We start from the raw sequence: 18731 nt of genomic DNA, 5'->3' as shown, positions 1-18731 counted from the left end.
GCCCCTGCGCGCCGCCGCGGCTGGGACGCATGCGTAGTGCGCCCGCGGCGCTGAATGGGCGCCGCCCTGCCTCCCCCCACCCGGAAGTGGCGCGCGGGGCCTGTGGCGGGCGGCGGGGCTGGTCGCCAGCGCTTCACCCACTGGCTGAGGTAACCGGCGGCAAAGCGCGGCCCTGTGCCCCTCGGTGAGCGTCCGCTCTCCTTGTTTCCTTTGTCCCCTTTCTCTAGGGTGTTGCTGAGCTCTGCGGAGGTGGTTGGTGGCGCCTCGGAGGGACCGGCTCTCACACCGAGCCGGAACGGCACTGCCCACCGACCCTAGGGGCCGGCGTGGCGGCGCGCTGGCGGGGGGGGCGGGGGTGCGGTCTGGCGGGCGGGAGCTGTGGGGCTCCGCCGCTTTCCTTAGGAGGCCGGGGGCCGGCAGCCGTTCCCCGCGGGCACCCGTGGGGGCGGTGGGCTGCTCGGGGCCGCGGGCTGGAGCTGTGGCGTGCCCGGCTCTGGGGCGTCTGCGTGGGCTTGTCACGGGCGGGATGGTCGATGTGTGGCTGCCGGCCCGGTCTGTAGCTGATGTTCCCCAAGAGCTGGACATTCCCGAAGGGAAGGAGCGTGCCTCACCTCCCACCTGTACCGCCCGGCTCTCAGGCGATGTGCAGGAGCATCTTGCCCTCGATGTTAACTTTCATCTCATGCTTACTGATTTGATTTTTTCACCCCCTCAGTGTCCTGCTTTTTCACATGATATCCCTAACTCTCCTTAGGAACAGCCTGTAAACTTTTGTACAAATATCTCAGCATCTTTCAAGCAATTCGTTAAAATTCTCCGGGTTCTTTTCCTTTCTGTTTTTTGGGCAGCTCTTGACAGTACTAATACTGCTGCTGCTGTGTTGAGGTCATGCTTTATGATGGTGACTGTCGTCTAGTTGATAGATGCCTTTAGCTGTTTGTAAGTTGGTAGTGCTGTGTCTTTTTGGTAAGTTTGAGTTTGCAGTCTCTGGAAAGTAAAACCTCTGCAAGCTTTTTGTGTGTGTGTTTGTAGACTAAAAGTAGCAGTGTTGTCCTGATCAGTGACTATTGTTACCATGCAGTTGATATAGGTACATGTCATTTAAAGTAAGAAGACTTCGCAACCTTGTTTTCTATTATTCTGTAAGTATTTTGACAAAATTCTTACCCAGCTTTATTTGCAAGTCCTGTTGGTGAAAAGTGAGAAGTACTTTGGATGCAAATGAGTTCAGTATTCTTTGATTTCATCTTCTGGAAATGGGTGGTGGTGTGGCAGAGGGCTGGAGATGATCTCAGGCTTCTGGCAAATGCAATTAGCCTTTCAAAGATGTCATCAACATCCTCCCACGTTACTCCTAGAGGTGGATCAGTATCGGTTTGTCTACCTAGCTGTTTGCAAATAAAGAGTTTGTCATGGGTAATTAGAAGCTTTCTGATTTCAGGTCTGTTAGCTGGAATACCTGACTGAAGTACTTGCTCTAAAGTAAGCGTGAGGCAACCCTGCATTCTGGTTTAGTGTATTAGTGTTACACCCATCAAGTTTTAGTAAATCTTTGGTGTCTTTAACTCAGAACCTTGTCAGGAACAAATCCATTTAATGTAGGATAAACTTCTAATGCATATGTATATTTATGTTAGCATTAAGATTTATTGTGTCTCTTTTTAGTTAGCTTGATTATTTTTGTCTTTGAGCTAATGAGTTTCTTTACCCGCTCTACGTTTAAAGTTGAGTAAGGTTGTACTTTTCAGGATGATGCATTTAAGGCCATTTCCTTAATCGTTAGTGTTTACTTATTAGCATAACCCCCCCAAGAGTTACTGCAGTATTGTGATGAAACTGTTTTGTAGAATTGCATGGTTTGTGTTGTTTGGTAGTGAGGGTTTTTTTGCCCTGCTTGAGCATTTGTCTCAACAAAAAGCTTTCTCAGTAGTTGAACATTGTAGTTTCTGCAGTGACAGGGCAGCTGTCTGTGCAAATGGATAGTTTCATTGGAGCGGGAAGACTCATAGGTTTGTGTTTTTCTGTGGAACCTAAAACGCTTATAGAACTGAATAATTTAGGAAGAGTAAATGCAGCTGATGAAAACTTTAAATGAGGTTCACCTAGAAGGTAGTGCTTTGTACAGAGTTTTCTGACAAAAATTGATTCAAATGTTAGACGTCTTGAATAATCCTGTGTATGAATAACTGTTTGACTCAGTTCTGTATTACTTAAGCTAAATATGGCCTTTCCTAGATGGTCAAATGCCATGATTCACATATCTTAGGCATTTAAAAAGGAAAAATTCCTAAAAGATGCAACAGCATTAGCTATCTTAACAGTCAAGGAAAAGAGTGGAAAATTATGATTCAACAAAAAGTTTGTGGGGTTTTTTTGAATTTTTGAAGGCTGAAGGTGTTTATTAATCACATTGCTAAGAAGCGAGACCTACTTATTCAAATATCTAGGGGAAGTGAAGCCTGAGATGCTGTTAAGGATTTTTTTTTCAATAAATATCTATTTTAATAGATGGTCTGCCTTCTGAAGAGACTAGGAGTGTCTTTATTTCAGAAAATGGAAATTCAGAGGTTTTGTCTCTAGTATATCATGTTTTCTTGATGTATCAAGTGACTTGCATGGCTTACAGAATAGCTTTTATATAGGCTTTATTGTGTTCTTTGTATCTGATCACCAAGTGAAACTCAATGCAGATCTTAGAAAAATGTGCTCTTCCTTTAAAGACCAACAATGTTTAAAAGTGGGTGTAAAGGTATTTTCTAAATACATACATTCTGCTGATGATCCCCTTTATTTTTCTTCTAATTCACATAAAAATCCAACCTGAAGTTTTGTAAGAAAATTTCTTATCAGTGTAAACGCAGCATTAGACCAGTGAAATTTTTACTTCCTTTGCTGACAGCTGTAATGCTATTAAGGATAAACTTTAAGAAAACTGCAAAAAGTGGTAGAATAGTCTCTACCATACTTTTGCTTATATTCTTTGCCTCTAACACTCTCTGTTGTTTTGTCTTCATTCCTAGTGTTCTCAACAGGACCACATTTTCATTTCCTCTGAATCATACTCAAGTGTACATCTGTAACTGACCTCATGCATTTTGTAAGGTAATAAATATCATGTTATAGACCTTTAGTGTCGCTGTAAGTCTGATAAGGTATCCTTGTCTTGAGGTTAAATTAACATTAAGAGGAAGTAGAGGTCTGCATCTGAGGTGGTTTGGGACTGTAGATTGGGATCAGGGTAGGGTCTCAAGGGCTATAAGGAGTAGGGAGAAAATAACCAAGGAGGAACTGCTGTAATGAAGGTAATTTCTTTGGCTTTTTCCTGTATTGTGTTGCATTACTTGCATTGCAGTCTAGCTTCTCCTTTGTTAGGCAGTCTGTGGCAGTAGCATCTCCGTCAGGGTTGGTTACAAAGAGTAGTAACAAACTTGTTGTAAATTTACGTGCTCCATTCAGAACTACTCCTTTTGGAGTAGAAAAAGCAGAGAGCTTTTAGTTAAAGAAAATCAAGGATCTAAGGTTGTTTACTCCAGCAGAATTTTTTATGACCAAGAAAAATATTGTGTTACTAGAATGCTAGCAATATTCAGGTAATCTACAAATGTCTGGAGTACTGGGAAAAAAATTAAAAGCAATTATGCTCAACTAACAGCAACTATATATCCAGGGTTGAGTCCTTTGCCTTACCTGTAATGCACAGTTAATTGCGGAACCTTTAGGGTGTCTCTGTAGTCTGTTTTGCTGGATACTGCTTGCTTTGGAAATCAAGGGTAAGTAGTAGCTGAATATTTTCTAAATTGCTATATGTTCTCAGTTTGATCAGAGGGGTCTCTTTTGGCAGTGGTCTTTGGCGATTTAGGTATTCAAGAATATTAGGGGTCAAGTACTCATAGATTTCTACTTTTGTGTTGAAAATTACTTGATGAACAATGTGAGAAGCTTGAATTTTTCCATTTGAGGAATGCTGCACTGGAAATGCACATGAAAATATGAAGAACTGGAATATTATAAAGTTCATCCTCAACGATTTTGCTGTAATAGTAGCTTTCCCTTTTTAGCTTCACTGTGATTCATTGACTAAATATGTGGCTTCAAATTATGCCTTATTTAAACTAAACAGATACCCTGCACTGATTGAGGCAAAGTTCTCTTGTAGAATTTTACTGTGTTATTAAGTGAACAATATTGGCTTTAATGCATAATAAAAAAAACTAATTGGCTTAATGAAGACTCGAAAACGCTTAGAAAATACCATCAAAATTACCATACAGAATTGGAATTTTTGGGTTTCTTTTTCTATTAACATTGAGCAAAAAATGAAATTACACATTGATGATAAGTTATGTAGCATACTGCATTTCTTCTACAAAGTGTTGAAGTAGTCAGCTGAAGTGTTGCCCTACTCAGTGATTTAAGTGGCAGATATAATCAGTCCTCCAGTGATGGACGAAGTAGTACAGCCCCATGTTCATCTAGATTATTGTTTGGTAAGCTCAGTGGGGTTTTATTTTTTTTATAAGCAAATGGAAGTACTAACTGATAGGTAATATAAAAATAATTATGGCCTTAGACTGGTGCCTTAAAAGCTTGTTATATTAGTGCTATTAACAAATAAACTGTGTGTAAGACTTTCAAAGGATAGGGGAGCAGAAAATAACAAAATCCTGAAGAGGTATTTTGGGTTGGGTAGACTTGCGTCTGTTTTTCTAGACCTGTTGGAATTATCCTTCTAAAGCAATTGAGAGTAAAGATGGCCTGTGACTGGTACCTTACATTTAAATTTGTCTAGCACTATTTCAGATTTACTTATCTTCAATCTCACTGGAAATAAGTACCATTAAATTGTGTATGTTATACTGGCACAATGAAACCACTGTCTAAGTGCGAATCATACATCACTGTATCCTTTAACACACTAATCCCACGCAGCTGTTGCCTCACTCATCCTACAGAATTAATACTGTCTATAATGTTGTGAATAAAATGCTAGAATCAAAACCTTTGCATTTCTCTTTTGACTTGTCTTGCCCCACTTGCCTAACTTTGTGTTTGTATCTGTAAAATAGGACAATGGTGAAAGATAATGCTTTGCTGTGTTTTGAAATGCTGGTGACTGTCCTTAGCAAATTTGAAGTGCTGTGAAGATGTATACTTGTGCTACAAAAAACCTGTGAAAAGTAAAACATTTTAAGGAGAACAGGAAGGAGTCTGAATGTGAAGTCTAAAATTAGTTGATATGCACCTAGTGCCAGTTTCTGCCTCCCACTTACTAAATTCTCTAACACACAGCTTTGTTTTTTCCCATGTATTGGAAAGGTGGTTTTTATAAGAAAGGATATTGAAAGAAATTGGGGTAACTTTGCAGAATTTCAATCTACAGGACAAACTCAACAGCGGCTGCTGTTTCCCTGTGTTTGCTGTTTTGCATGCTGACCAGAATGGCTGCACTATTACCTTCTACTCTTATTTCTCCTTCCAATATTCTCTGCACCTGAATTCAGGCCTGTGCTTCCTTGATGAGCCAAATTACATTGAATAATTCTTCCAATTGCTTAAAAAAAATCTGAATAATTAGAGATCATAAAATTAGAAGGAATCATTGTAATCATCTGTTTGGAGCACTTTTGACATAAATGAGAGGGTAAAAAACCTGGGGGCTGGCGGATTTTCTAAAAGGAACTTCAGCAATCAGGTCTCATTGGTAGTGTCAGTTAAGTTTTTTTGCAGTGTAGCGTAGCCTTCTGGTGACACTTAGGTCTTATGTTAGCCTGAGTTTGCCTGGCTTCGAATTCCAGCCCCTGGCTTGTGTTATAGCTTTGTCCTCCAGACCGGTGATTGTTACCAAACTGTAGTTCCCCATGCAAGGACATAAACTGATATCTGTATCCTCTGTGTGTTTCTGATAGACAAAGCTTCGAGAGTATTTTGCTGTAAGGGGGTATTTTCTAAAAGATTTTTTTGTTGTTGTTGTCATCACTGTTCTTATCTCAGCTTCTTAATTGAATTTCAGATATCTTCTATATGCAGTATTGGTCACACACCTTCTGAGTACAAGGGTAATATGGCCGCCTAACTAAATACTTGTTTGATGTTTAACTGGGAGTTACATTCACTGTCATGCTGGTGGTGTTATTATTAAATACCATGTTTAAATGATTAGTCGCTATGGTTTGCAAGTCTATTTCAGAATAGCTTCCATTCCATCCCTCTGGTATGGATTGTTTCTTGGGTAAATTTGACATTAGATATTCGTAAACTTAGTTGAAATTTGTTTAGCATTTATTTTCTTGCTCCTATACTACTGAACTATATATTTGATACAGCTTTCTGACTACTTCCCTTCTCAGTCTCTCTGTGATACATTCTTTATCAGTAACTCTTTTCTTTCTTTTAGAACCATTGTGAAAATGTTTACTTTGATGCCAGGAATCCAACTTCACTAGAATCTAAACCTCTAGTTGCTTGGTGATACCCTGTTCTTAGTTGAATACTGGGACTCATTAGGTAACTGACTTATAACCTGTTCAGTATATGTTCTTTTGCCTTTGTGTTCTAAGTTGTGACTTGAAATACTGTTCAGTATGAAGTTAGAGGTCTGTCTCTTCTACAGCAGCATCATGAAATAAATTTTATATCCCTTCTAAGAAAATCACAAGTAGTTGGAGACCAGCAGGTTTTCCCTCAAACCTCTCTGTTAGTAATGACTAGATAGTCTCATTCTGATTGTCGGATAGAAGAATTTAAGCATCATGGTAGTTCTTCTGGGACTCATTTAGGGCATTGTCAGGTAAATAAACTGTAGATAACAAAAGTAGAATTGGTTAAAAGGAATTAACAGTAATGGGGTGCTACTCCTCCTTAAGTGACTTTTAGAAATTTTTTTTCTCCTTAAAGCCTTATGATCAGTATTAAATGATGCAAAGTAGCATATCTGGTTTAAGTTCTTGTGTGAAAGAGCAGTCTTAAAGCTCAGTGCTGCTGAAGGTAAGCAAGTAGTATCTGAATTGCATATCTAGTTAAAATGGGGCAGTTATGCTGTCTTTCTGTTTACTGGTGATGTGACTGTACATTGAAACTGTGTTTCAGGAAGTTCTTTCTACTGCAAATTATCTTCCAAATCATTCCTTTAAAGCAATGGATGCTTGCTTGAACTTCCATCAGGTTGTATGACAACTGCATAATTGTGTTGCTTTGTCAGAAATCTGTCATCTTCAGTCATACACCTGATCAGACACTGCCAGCTATCGCATTGCTGTTATTACTGTAATTGGCCAGGTTTTTTTATCAGTAGAGGCCATTTGGGTTCCGGTTTCCTCTTTAGAAAGTGTGTTATGGGAGTTTTGAGCAATGTACCAGATATATCTTGGTAGCCGACATGAGATGAGGTTATGTATATTAGTGAAGTCAGAGGTCAGCACCTAGCTTCAGCTCTTCTTTGTGGACAGTAAGTTGGTGCCATGTTCTTAGGGTGTTGTTTTGGCAGAAATGCTTACTGAGGGGACTTCCTCTATCATACCAGACTGTGTGTCTGAAACTAATTGCTGGGGGGGAGGGGGAAGGGGAAAGGGGGGAGGAAGTCTGCATAAGACTGTCTCCCTTGAACTGGCTGCCTAACTTGAGAGGAAAATGGTCGCTGTTGTTCTTTTTTTTTTCTGTCTATGCTCCAGATTCATCTTCCCCATGAGCAACAGTATGTCTACTATAGATTCTACTGTATGTTAAGGTGTTTGGGCTTCTATAAACTAAGAATGCTTTATACTTGCATAATTACTTCAAAGGTACTTCAGACTCAGTAGCTACTGGTCAGTGATAATTGCAGGAAATGGAGAGGGCACTTTGAGCTCACTGGTCCATCGTTCTGTATGACAAGTGCTTGGAATAAGTTCTCCTTAATGAATGAAGAATGGAATTTAATGGGTGGGAAAAAACATTCTCAGAGAGATCATACAGCTTGATCAGAGATGTGCTGTGGTTTGTCTTGCTGCCTGTGGCTTCTTAGCCTTACTTTTGATGAGCAGCCACTAAAAATGATCCAGCTTGCATAACAATGTCTTCTGTAAGCTTATTATGCAGAGTTCCCTTAAAGCACAGTTCTCTACTTGAAGGCTGTTCATGAGGCAGAACTATGTCCTGTGTTTCTGTGAAGTGATTCGTCAGTTGTAGTGGAAGTGGCAGCTAAATGCCTCCAACTGTACTGATGTTACTTTGCAATGATTGCTCTCTGTGGCCTTATGCAAGTTCCTGTGCAGTTGTTTAGTGGCAAAAAGCATCTTCATTGGCATTTCTCTGCCTCTTTTTTCTTTTTTTTAAAATGGATTTGGCATGTAAGTGTATAATTGGAACACTTTGTTCTTGAAACAAAAATTGAACCAGTATTCTGGGTATGAAGTCTAGACTATTAAAAAAGGGGGTACTTTGTTGTCCTTCTCCTTGTATTATCCATTGGTAAGCTGATAAACTGTTGAACTAAAACAGTGTAAGCAAACCTAAGGCCTCGTGATCTGGCTGCACGGAATTGCAGTTGGGAGAAAAAATACTGGCAAAGGCACAGAATGTTACTAAATGTAGAGGCTTTTAACTTGTCAGTAAGGAAGAGATTGACTTCTGTGAGGTTGATGTTAGGCTGAAGCTGGATTGCTGGCCTGCATCAAGGGTGAAAGGAGGAAAAAGTAATCAGAATGATTATTTTCTGGGGGAGACTCATGCATGAGGTTCCTGAAATCCAGTGAGGAAAGAGTTAATGCAACAGGTATAAGGGCTTGTGAATTAAGTGGGTTATTTGGGATCCTGTAGCTGAACTGAAAACAAGTTGCAATAAGACTTAATTTTACTTTGCTGCCTAAGATGGAAGATAAAAAGCACATTCAAACCTTTCTGTAGTAAGGATGTGGTTCAGTCAAGTGAATTTAGCAGTCTGTTTTCTGAGTAAATTACGCATGTTCAAGAAATCACTATGGTGATTAGGAGGAGTTGACAGCAATGTTTGCACTGGTCAGCTATAAGCACTTTTTCCTTAAAGCTGAGTGGGGTAGTGTACCTGTCTTGTACCTTTCAAGGAAAGAGGTCACTTGGGAGAAACAAAAAAACCATGTGGATCTCAGTGTTAGAACCATCTTCTTCCTCACACCTGGGCACTGTTCCTTCTGAAATAGTTCATGGCTGCTCTAAACTGTCACTGCTGATTTGAGAAGTGATCAAACCTTATTTTTACCTCAAGTTGTTGGTGCAGCTTTAAGGGAGGGTTTGTGTGGGAGGACGAATAGCCATACAATGAACCAGGTTATGGAAATTATCTGGGTTAAAACTAACCTGGGGAAACAAAGAAGTTTCAATTTGGACATTTATCCCAGTTCAGTTTGCTTTCCTGTATGAATACTGTATGAATACTTGTGCTGCCCTAACAGGGAGGAAGGGGTGGCATGGAAATAGAAGGAAAAGTGAAAAAAAGGTGGCGGTTGTGACAGCTGTCTGTTCCATGGGATAGGTTGAGCAGACTGTTTGAAATAGTATCACTGATGTGCATAAATAGTGCATTTGTTCTTTAGTAATTGGACAATTCAATATGTTTATTCTCTTCTCCAGAAAATACCTTGCCCTAATACCTCTTATACACATATTTTTTAACACTTTTTTTCTTTTTTCTTCTGCTTTTTTTTCTTCCAGATGATGGGCCCTGCATATTAAGCAGGGGTAGAAGTCTGAAGCCCATTTGGGGACAGAATGAGTTTAAAGGATGCTGACAGTGCAGTTTCCCAGGGAAAGGCAGCCTATAATCTTGATATATACCCCCAGCTCTCAACAGAAAGTGCTCCCTGCTGCAAAGTGACAGCAACCAAGGACAGCACATCTTCGGATGTCATAAAGGATGTGATTAATATCTTAAACTTGGATGTCTCAAAACATTATGTGCTTGTGGAAGTAAAAGAATCAGGTGGTGAAGAATGGGTACTTGATATAAATGATTCTCCTGTTCATAGGGTTTTACTTTGGCCTCGTCGTGCTCAGGATGAACATCCACAAAAGGATGGGTACTACTTTCTTTTGCAAGAAAGGAACACTGATGGGACCATCAAATATGTCCAGATGCAATTACTTTCCAAGGAGACGGATGCTCGGCGATTGGTTGAAAGGGGTTTTCTTCCATGGCATCAGGAGGACTTTGATGACTTGTGCAATCTCCCCAACCTAACAGAGACAACACTCCTAGAGAATCTCAAATGCCGCTTTCTAAAACACAAAATTTATACTTACGCAGGAAGTATTCTGATTGCGATTAACCCCTTCAAGTTCTTGCCCATTTATAATCCTAAATATGTCAAGATGTATGAGAATCATCAGCTTGGGAAGTTGGAGCCTCATATTTTTGCCATTGCTGATGTGGCTTATCACACAATGCTTAAAAAACATGTTAATCAGTGCATAGTTATATCAGGTGAAAGTGGGTCTGGGAAAACTCAAAGCACAAACTTCTTAATTCACTGCCTCACGGCACTGAGCCAGAAAGGGTACGCAAGTGGTGTGGAGAGAACTATTCTAGGAGCTGGACCAGTTCTGGAGGTAAATTTGTGCTAAAATAGCCTTCCATGAAATTTCTTGATAACTTAAATAACTTTTGTTGAATACTACTTTTGAGAATCACCTGCTTGGTTTAGGCTTTAAATATGACTGGGCTGCATTGGTGTTTGAATGTGTTGCTTGATTGCTTCTGATTGATTTTCCTTAATTCATCCTTCCATTCAGTTGACTTCCTGTTGCTTTTAATTTATATTTAACTTAACTTTCCACCACCAAATGCTAATATTCTGGGACAGAGGTTACCTGTGTTTTCGTTTTAAAGTTTTGACGGCATTTGAGTCAAATTGCAAGTAAATGTTTTCATAAGAAGATTGTTCCACTGAAATGTTAACTGCGTAGTGTAACTGTGCCTTTGTGCATAAGCATGTTCTGCAGCATTTTTATGAACTCACTTTTTGAGGGAGTTATTTCCTTTCTACAATTGTTTTGAAGAGAGCAACATTGTTAGTTGGGGAGAAAGTATGAGTCTGTTTTAGATTTTAGTTACTGCAGTGTTTCCAACAGAAAGCAAAACTAAACACGTGAGAAGGAGTGGGTACAGCTGATCTTGCATTAGGTAACAGCAGGACAAACTTAAACTGATCTCTTAGACTTAAGACTCTGTTGTCTGAAAGGAAAAACTCTGAAAGCTTGGATGGATGAAATGGTCACCCATAATAAAATCTGCAACAGCAAGAAGCTTGAACATGGCCATTGTAGTTTTTAGGTTTAAATAGTCTCAAGTGTAAAATGCTTTCGTTAAAAAAAGAAAATTAAGCTTTTTAAAACTTTTAGATAAAATGTGGAAAAGCAATGAAGTTAAGCTTTAAAATGTGTTACATTTATAAGTGTGATTTGAAAGCTGTTCTGTAAAGAATGAGGAGTGTATGCAAGTTCTTTTTTGCCTTGCCTTCTGTTGCTTGAAAGAAGAAGTAAAATTGTTTGAGGTTTGTTGGTTGCTGGAGCTCAAGTTTGCAGTTCTAAACAGAAAACAGGAAGGGGTCACTGTGGAAAGCACTGTTTGATCAGCTGATCTTTCTGTCTTTGATAAAATTAACTCTTTCAGATCCTAGTCTACCAGATGTGGTAACAGCTGTGTCAAACCAGGTAGAGATGTAAAATCTTGTCTTGCAGTATGTCCATTGCATGAGAAATGCGCATATCCCTGTAGTCAAAATTAATAACTTTGCTGGTATCACAGGTAGATGTTGCCTATTTCTGGGTCATCACAAGTAACCAACTTCTTCAGATGTCCCATTGAGCATTTAGAAAATAGCCTTGCTAGCTAGAAATTTGTTGATCAATTGAAAGCTTAGCTTGCAAACTTGCTAGTTAGATTCTAACATGGCTGTTGGAGTACATCTCATCTGAAATGTGAGGCTCTTTTCTGAAATTCTCAGAGAAACCTCTACTTTGAGGGTGTTCCACAGTCACAAATGGATTCAGTGTAAGCTTGACCTCCCAAATATTGTGAAAGATGAAGAAATTTGCCAACTAAATGTAAAAAATATAGGAACATCTGAAACCAAAAATGTCTTTCAGAATTGAATATATTGGGATTTGTATTAAAAGCATAATTTCAAGTCCGTTAATAATAGAGAAAGAAACCTTTTCGAAACTTGCAGAAGCTAAGATTTGTCCAGGTTGAAATAAATCACTGGGCTACCTGTGATTTTGGCACAACTTGACTTATGGTAGTGGGATTATACTTCTCTGTTCACAGAACTTTACATCCAAAAGTGATGCAATGTTAGGTTTACATACCTACGGAACATAGAGAAGCAAAATCAAGGTATCTTACTTTGGCTACAGCAGAGTAGATTCAACCAACAGTGAAGCTTCCATGTTTCCCAATATGGATGCTCTTGTGCAATTCTAGTCACTAAGTGTAACTTTAAAAAATACCCAAGTCAGATCTTGGTCTCGGGCAGGAATGCATGGAAAGCTTACTTTGCTTTGTGGAAGTTCGACTGGCAACAGGCTCTTCTGCTAGCATTGGTCACTTCTAAATCCAACTGTGGTGACTCATTTGGGTTTTTACTTAAGGGAACTAAAGTGGTACAAGGGAATTTTTCTTAAATAGATGTTTCAAGGGGATTTTTTGCATGAATGGTTTTTGTAGTGTGCCTAAACTAGTTGAGAATGTTCTGCTTAATTTTGAAATTTTATTCTGAGTCTTCATGAAAGATGAGAATATACTCTTTACTGAAGTCTGTTTCCCTGACTTTTATGATGTAGAAATTGGTTGCATTTTGGCTCAGAACTTCCCCTTTTTAGTGACCTCTTGTTTTTCTGACACCTAAGTAAAATGTGCCTGTTTATAGGCTGACCTTTTGTAAAAGTTCAAGGAGTTAGTGAGCACTTCTAGCACTATTAGTGTGTTATGGAGGTGGATTTATAATTTTATCATTTCATACTGAGTTAACTTGGAAACCTGTGTCTTACTGAATCCTGTTTCTGTGTTAGCCAACTAATGTCTGTTCAAATCTGTGGTTTGCAGATAAACTGTTGTCAATATTTGAGCTCCTTGTTCACAATTTCTAGACTTTGAAGAATGGAGTTGTAGCTGTACTGTGAAAGGGAATTTGACCTTAGATGTTGTCTGATGAAATACATAATACGGTGGCAGCATAGTTAAAAATTAAATACGATACTAGCACAGTTGCTGTCACATGCACTAGTGAAAGGAAACCTAGTAATGGGTTAGTTTCTGATCCTCAGACGCTTGTTGCTGAATCTCAGCACCAGAGTCTGAGCCGTTTATGAGATTCCTTGTTGGGGATCTAATAAGTGGAGGTACCTTGCACTGCTGCTGCTGATGCCATTTGGCACTGCTTGCAGCTTTCTAGAGAAAAAGAATCTGAAAGGCTGGCTGCTTCCATTGGGGCAGTGATGCTTCAGCATGCATTGCGCTGATATTTAACAGTTCGTGAGATACACAGTTGCCTTAGCTGGGTAGGAATTGCTCTCAGGTTTTATTTTTCTTTTTAATTGTTGCTCCAGGCTAACGTAAATCATGTCTAGTGAAGATTTCTTTAAAAGTGGTAGGAAGTTAAAGATAGGCTTTGTTTTAAGATACTCCTGACTTTTTCATCCTCTTCTAAATTTAGCAATTATAGTTCCCTGACTTGGAGTTTTGCCTTCTTGTATTGACTTTTAAGTTCAGTTTACTTACAGTTGAAGTCCTAAAAAGGATTTTATATTTGGGAACTATTATTTTGATCATATTGGGAACTGAATCAAATCTTTATCTCATAGAGCCTTGAACAAGAAAATTAAATCTTTCTGTACACACCTAAGAAATTTCCAAATTTGTATTTTCCTTTCATCAGGGAAATGGCTTAAAATGCATGTTTCTGATATAAAATGCATGGTGTGCAGTCTAAGACTCTAAACTTATTTTAGAGCCTAAAGTTAACTTACCAGATTCTTCAAGCTGATTAATTAGTGAAATGGTAGGAAATTGAGCGAGGATTGGATGGGAGCATCCGACAACGGACATAGTAAGAGGGAATTGGAGCTTCCTCTTCTGGCAGCAAAGCTCCTGTTGGCTCGGTCTGTTAAATTGTAGCCCTTAGCATCCTGGGTTTATTACAGAAGTTACTTTCTTAGTGTGCTGAAAGTTCATTTCCCTCTGGAATGGAAGCTTAGGAGAGGTGAGACAGATGTGGCAATACTGGAGTTGTCGTAACTTTTTCATGTATTATTTTGAAAAGCAGTCCTTATATCCATTTGGATATGTTCTTGAAGATTTCTTAATGGCACTGAACCATCCTTTGAAAAGAATTAAGGCCCAGATAAAATGGAAATTGGAAGTATTCGTTAAGTGGCCTTCTACAGAAGGCAGTTGTAAATATGAATGAATTACTATTGACAGCACAATCAGGTGGGTGGGGAGATTAGGTTTCCTAAAACTCAGCGTACTAAAAAGCTTGTTACATTTCATTGTAGAAATTAAACATTTAATGCTTTACCATTCTATGGAAAACGGAGTAAAGCAATTTGCTGTCAGCTCTGTTTTCTTTATTACAGTCCCATTGTGCTTGTGGTTTTGGTATATGACAGACTTAAGCTGAATGGTATTTCAACTCTGGTCTTCATTTGTATTCACTGTAAAAGTCTACATATATATTTAGTGGGTGTAGTCTGTTCTATTTAAGGGAAAGTAGTTGTTTTGAGGCTATTATCTGCATGTGTTTGTTTTAAGAATCATAATCAGAGGGGGAATGGAACTTCCTTTTTCCATTTGGTTGGATGTTACTAGATTTTTTTGGTAGAAGTGTGTTGTTGCATGCTTTTCCCTGCTGCATGCATCTCTTGCGGGGGGGGTGGGGGGGGTGGGGGGAGAATCACCTTGTCCTTTATACAGTCTTATGTGGATAGCATGGACTTCCCCAGTACGTACAGCATGCAGAGTTGCAAAATTTTCCGGAACACTGCAATTCTGTGTCGATGAGTGGATATTTTGCAGCGTGAAGACCACTACTGAACTGAGTTCAACTCTGAAGCAGTCATTTCCTCTTCCAGGGTGTGTAATTTGAGTCTTTTATGTCATTTGGCACATTAAAAGATTAGTCTATGCAGTGATGGTTCTGCCATAGAAACTCTGATAGCTTTTTCAGAATATGATAATTCTTATGAAGGAATTAAGTGAGATTTTTAGTTGTGTTACTGAGATAGATGATAGGAGCGTGTGTGTGGTTTGGGGTTTTCTTTTTACAGTAAATAAAAGGAGAATTTAGCATTTTTCTGAATGCTTTTAAAGTGTCATTGTTGCAGGAGTTTTGAGCAGCAGGCTCCAGTTTATGCCTCCTACATTCCAAGGTAAGAGGATGGGTTGGATGACTTCCTGGCTCCCGGAATAGGCTATCCCAACTCTGATTCCTGTTGGCCTTGGTCTGCTATTTTTGGCTTGTCCTCTTTTTTGTTTAGCTGGTGTTCTTGCATTGGAGAGATTTAGTTTTAGGTTTTCATTTTTTTATATTTCTCCTCATGGACTCACAAGGGAAAGCAGTAAATGGATTTGCTATATATAAATGAATATTTCTCTTTAGCTGAAATTATCTCCTGTCCCCTCACATCTTCTGAATTGATTTTTATAAAGGCCTGGGTGGCTCCCTGCAAAGGCAAAACAGGGAGCTATTTCAGTTGAATTTGAGCTATGTATATAGAGTGCCTGGCTAGAAGTATCTGTGAAGGATGCTTTCTGTGCAGAGCAGTGGCTAGGTAATGTGGGAGCTTAATTCTTTAATACTTTTTTTTTTTTTTTGTAGGATAAAGGTACAGTAGGTTAAAGAAATCTAACTGCTAAATACAGAAATATTTAACATTTCAAATTTTTGCACCTTTCTGATTTTAGGCAGGGATGTCACATCTTACATAGTTAACTCATCAAAGTATATTGAAGGATATGGTAGCAGTGATTAGAGACTAAAGTTAAATGTTACCAAAAAAATAACAATCCACACCCAAAATGTTAAGCGACTTGGAATGCTCTTTAAAAAGTTGTAAATGTTAAAGGCTCGTATGAGAAAACCATTCAATACATGAAAACTTTCCTAAAAACTGGTATTATTAGATCAGCTTTTAAGAATTTGCTGTACGCTTTGACTAAATACCAGACACATGAGATCATAAGAGCTTTTAGTTTTAAACTGTATTCATTGCTTACATGAGTAATCACTAAGAAAAGTTTTTCAGGAAGCCTGGGTTATGGGATTTCTTAACTCTGTAATGCCAGAATTTTTATTATTAGAAAACAATGTGGCAAATCTAGCTATACTGTGTTTTGGTTTCTTAACTATAACTAGTAAACTGATAGTTAACTGGTGACTTAAGTTAGAAAACCTAAAAAGAAGGTTTTCTGAAATCAGTTTTCAAGTCCACTGTTCTACAGCCTGGCAAACATGACTATGACAGATTTCTTAGTACACTAAATAGGAAGTTGGATGGTGTTCTTCAGTGAGCCACAGCTGAGCCACTGTTGGTGGGAGAGTAGGGTTTTTTTGATTTATGAATCAGACAATTTGCTGTGCTGATGTTACTTGACTACCCCTTTTCATTTGGTGGTGTTTGGTAGCTGTAAGGAGTTGATCTGGATTGTATACCTGCATTAACATGCATGTGTATGTAAAATGAGATCTAAAAAAAATAATCTGGGCCATAACTTGTTGGATAGTAGCTACAAAAAGATACTGATGACTCTGGTCAATGCTTACTTTGAAAAATCTTGAGTGGGGATGCTGTTTGCATTATAACACATGTAGCACAGTCTCTAGAAATTAGAAGGCTGAACTCAGCCTCAGTCATCTATAAGCACTGCTGGACACAAATCCTCTCTTTAGAAACCCCTTCACTTTTCTGAAGTTACAGCAGAATCACACTGTGGGTTTTCACCCTGCACAGGAAAAGCTCCTTTAGCTTATTCTTTCAGGTCAGAAATAACAGTTGTCTGAGAAATTATGGACATTCTCCTAGTTTATAAGAAGCTTCTTGGATTCTTTGAACGGTAGGCAGCTGGCAGTGGAAATCTACTTGTAAGAGAGCTTTGAGAACCTATTTTGGAAATAGTGATCCAGGTGTCACGCTGCAGTGCAGCTGCAACCCTTAAGGTAGTTTGAAAAAAAAACTAAAACAAAAGGTAAGAGTTTCAATATACAGACAATATGACCATCATGAAAACATTACTCCCCTAGGATATACACCATAATGGGCAAGTTTTATGTATAAACATGTACAGTATTCACATGTCCATCATTCTCCGGATGCATATGTGGAGGAAGAGGGTGGCATTTTTGTGAAATCATTCCACGAATGTTCTATATTAGGGGGGGCGGATTTCCTAATGGAGGCCTTAATTGCTTGGAGCTTTAAGAGGAAGTATCTGTGGCAGGAATTGCTGTTGATAGTCTACACGGAGCGATTGTTTGGAAAAATACACTGCATTTTACACAGGGTTTCTTCTCTGTAATGCTGGATTGCTTCCTGCGTGTTAAAAGGATGACAAGTTTCTCTTTACCTGAGAACACATAGTTAAGAGTTGATAAAAGTTAAGGGCATTCCCATTTACTAATTCTACTGGACTTTTAGATGTAATAAATTATCTTTACAGTTCTTAAGTGTGGCTCATGCAGAGGATATTTTGTGTTATATGTGCACTAGCAACTATCAGAAAGCTTGTGACACAGGAAGGAGTATTAAAGATGCACAGTTAGGATTTCTGCCATACCTGGGTTTTCCCCTTCCCTAACACCTCTTAATGAAACTACATTTTGCAGTGCCGTGAGTGAAGTAAGCTGGAGTATGACATGGTTCTGTAAACCAAAGGTTTTCTGTTTGTCTTGTTCCTGTTTTTTGAATACAGAACTTTGAAAATTAATGTGCTAACTTTATGCACAAGACCTTAATGTTCTATTCTCACTTAAAGAAAAATTATGTTTATTGTGAAATTTTTGAGTGGGAGCAGTACAGTAGGGAATAGGATGTAGTTTGTGGCTTTTCTATGGGAGAGGCTGTTTCATGGTAACTGTGCTGTCGTCTTCCTACTAAATACCCTCTCTAAGGTCATAACTGTTAGTGATTCAGGCTGGTTTGTGCTGTGATTACCTTTCCTGTAGATAGGTGAAAGATATATTTATATTCCTGTAGATATATCTTAGAAATATCTAAATGTGTTATTCCCCTTCCTCAGTCCCTCAAATATTATTGCATGGGGCAAATAATAAATGTATATAGATCTGCAAGGAACAGCAGAGGCTTCCTCAGCTGCCTTTTTGATGCTAGTTCCATGGTATTTCAAGTTTGTGCTGCAAGCTAACAGGACAATGAACAATGAACAAAAGAGCTTGAAAAGCTATGTGTTGGCATATTTCGTTTAATTGGAAATTAACTCATTTTGTTTCATTACAGGCATTTGGAAATGCAAAAACAGCACATAACAATAACTCCAGTCGCTTTGGAAAGTTTATTCAAGTCAACTATTTAGAGAATGGTATTGTCCGAGGGTAAGTACAGTATGAGGTGGTTCTGGAGTTGATTGCTGCTTTTAGGAATTGATGAAAACTGTTGCATATAAAATGCTGCCTTACTGAGGCTCTTCTCATGTGAGAATACTTGCCACTGTGGAGTTTCAAGACTCTTAACTAGCTTTGTGGAGTGATCAGGTGATGCGTCATATT

General features: G+C 38.8%; 1 protein-coding gene across 15 annotated transcripts in view; it reads left to right on the top strand.

Moving 5' to 3' along the window:
- The first annotated feature begins 59 nt into the window (after positions 1–59).
- The window catches only part of MYO9B (myosin IXB), a 44933-nt gene continuing 26261 nt past the window's right edge, over positions 60–18731 (top strand). For 10 of the 15 annotated variants that reach the window (XM_055807014.1, XM_055807013.1, XM_055807011.1 and 7 more), the window contains exons 1-4: positions 60–184; positions 3021–3102; positions 9664–10557; positions 18463–18557. In XM_055807014.1, coding sequence (XP_055662989.1) covers positions 9721–10557; positions 18463–18557 — 932 coding nt within the window. In that variant the 5' untranslated portion in view covers positions 60–184; positions 3021–3102; positions 9664–9720. Of the gene's footprint in view, positions 185–3020; positions 3103–6394; positions 6505–9663; positions 10558–18462; positions 18558–18731 lie in introns of all 15 variants that reach the window. The other 5 variants (XM_055807005.1, XM_055807008.1, XM_055807007.1 and 2 more) reach the window with 5 other exon arrangements.

The sequence above is a fragment of the Falco peregrinus genome, chromosome 5, assembly GCF_023634155.1.
Source record: "Falco peregrinus isolate bFalPer1 chromosome 5, bFalPer1.pri, whole genome shotgun sequence".
In the NCBI taxonomy this organism is placed as follows: domain Eukaryota; kingdom Metazoa; phylum Chordata; class Aves; order Falconiformes; family Falconidae; genus Falco; species Falco peregrinus.
The sequence above is the reverse complement of the archived record's forward strand: the minus strand, read 5'-3'. Positions and strand labels throughout refer to the sequence as shown.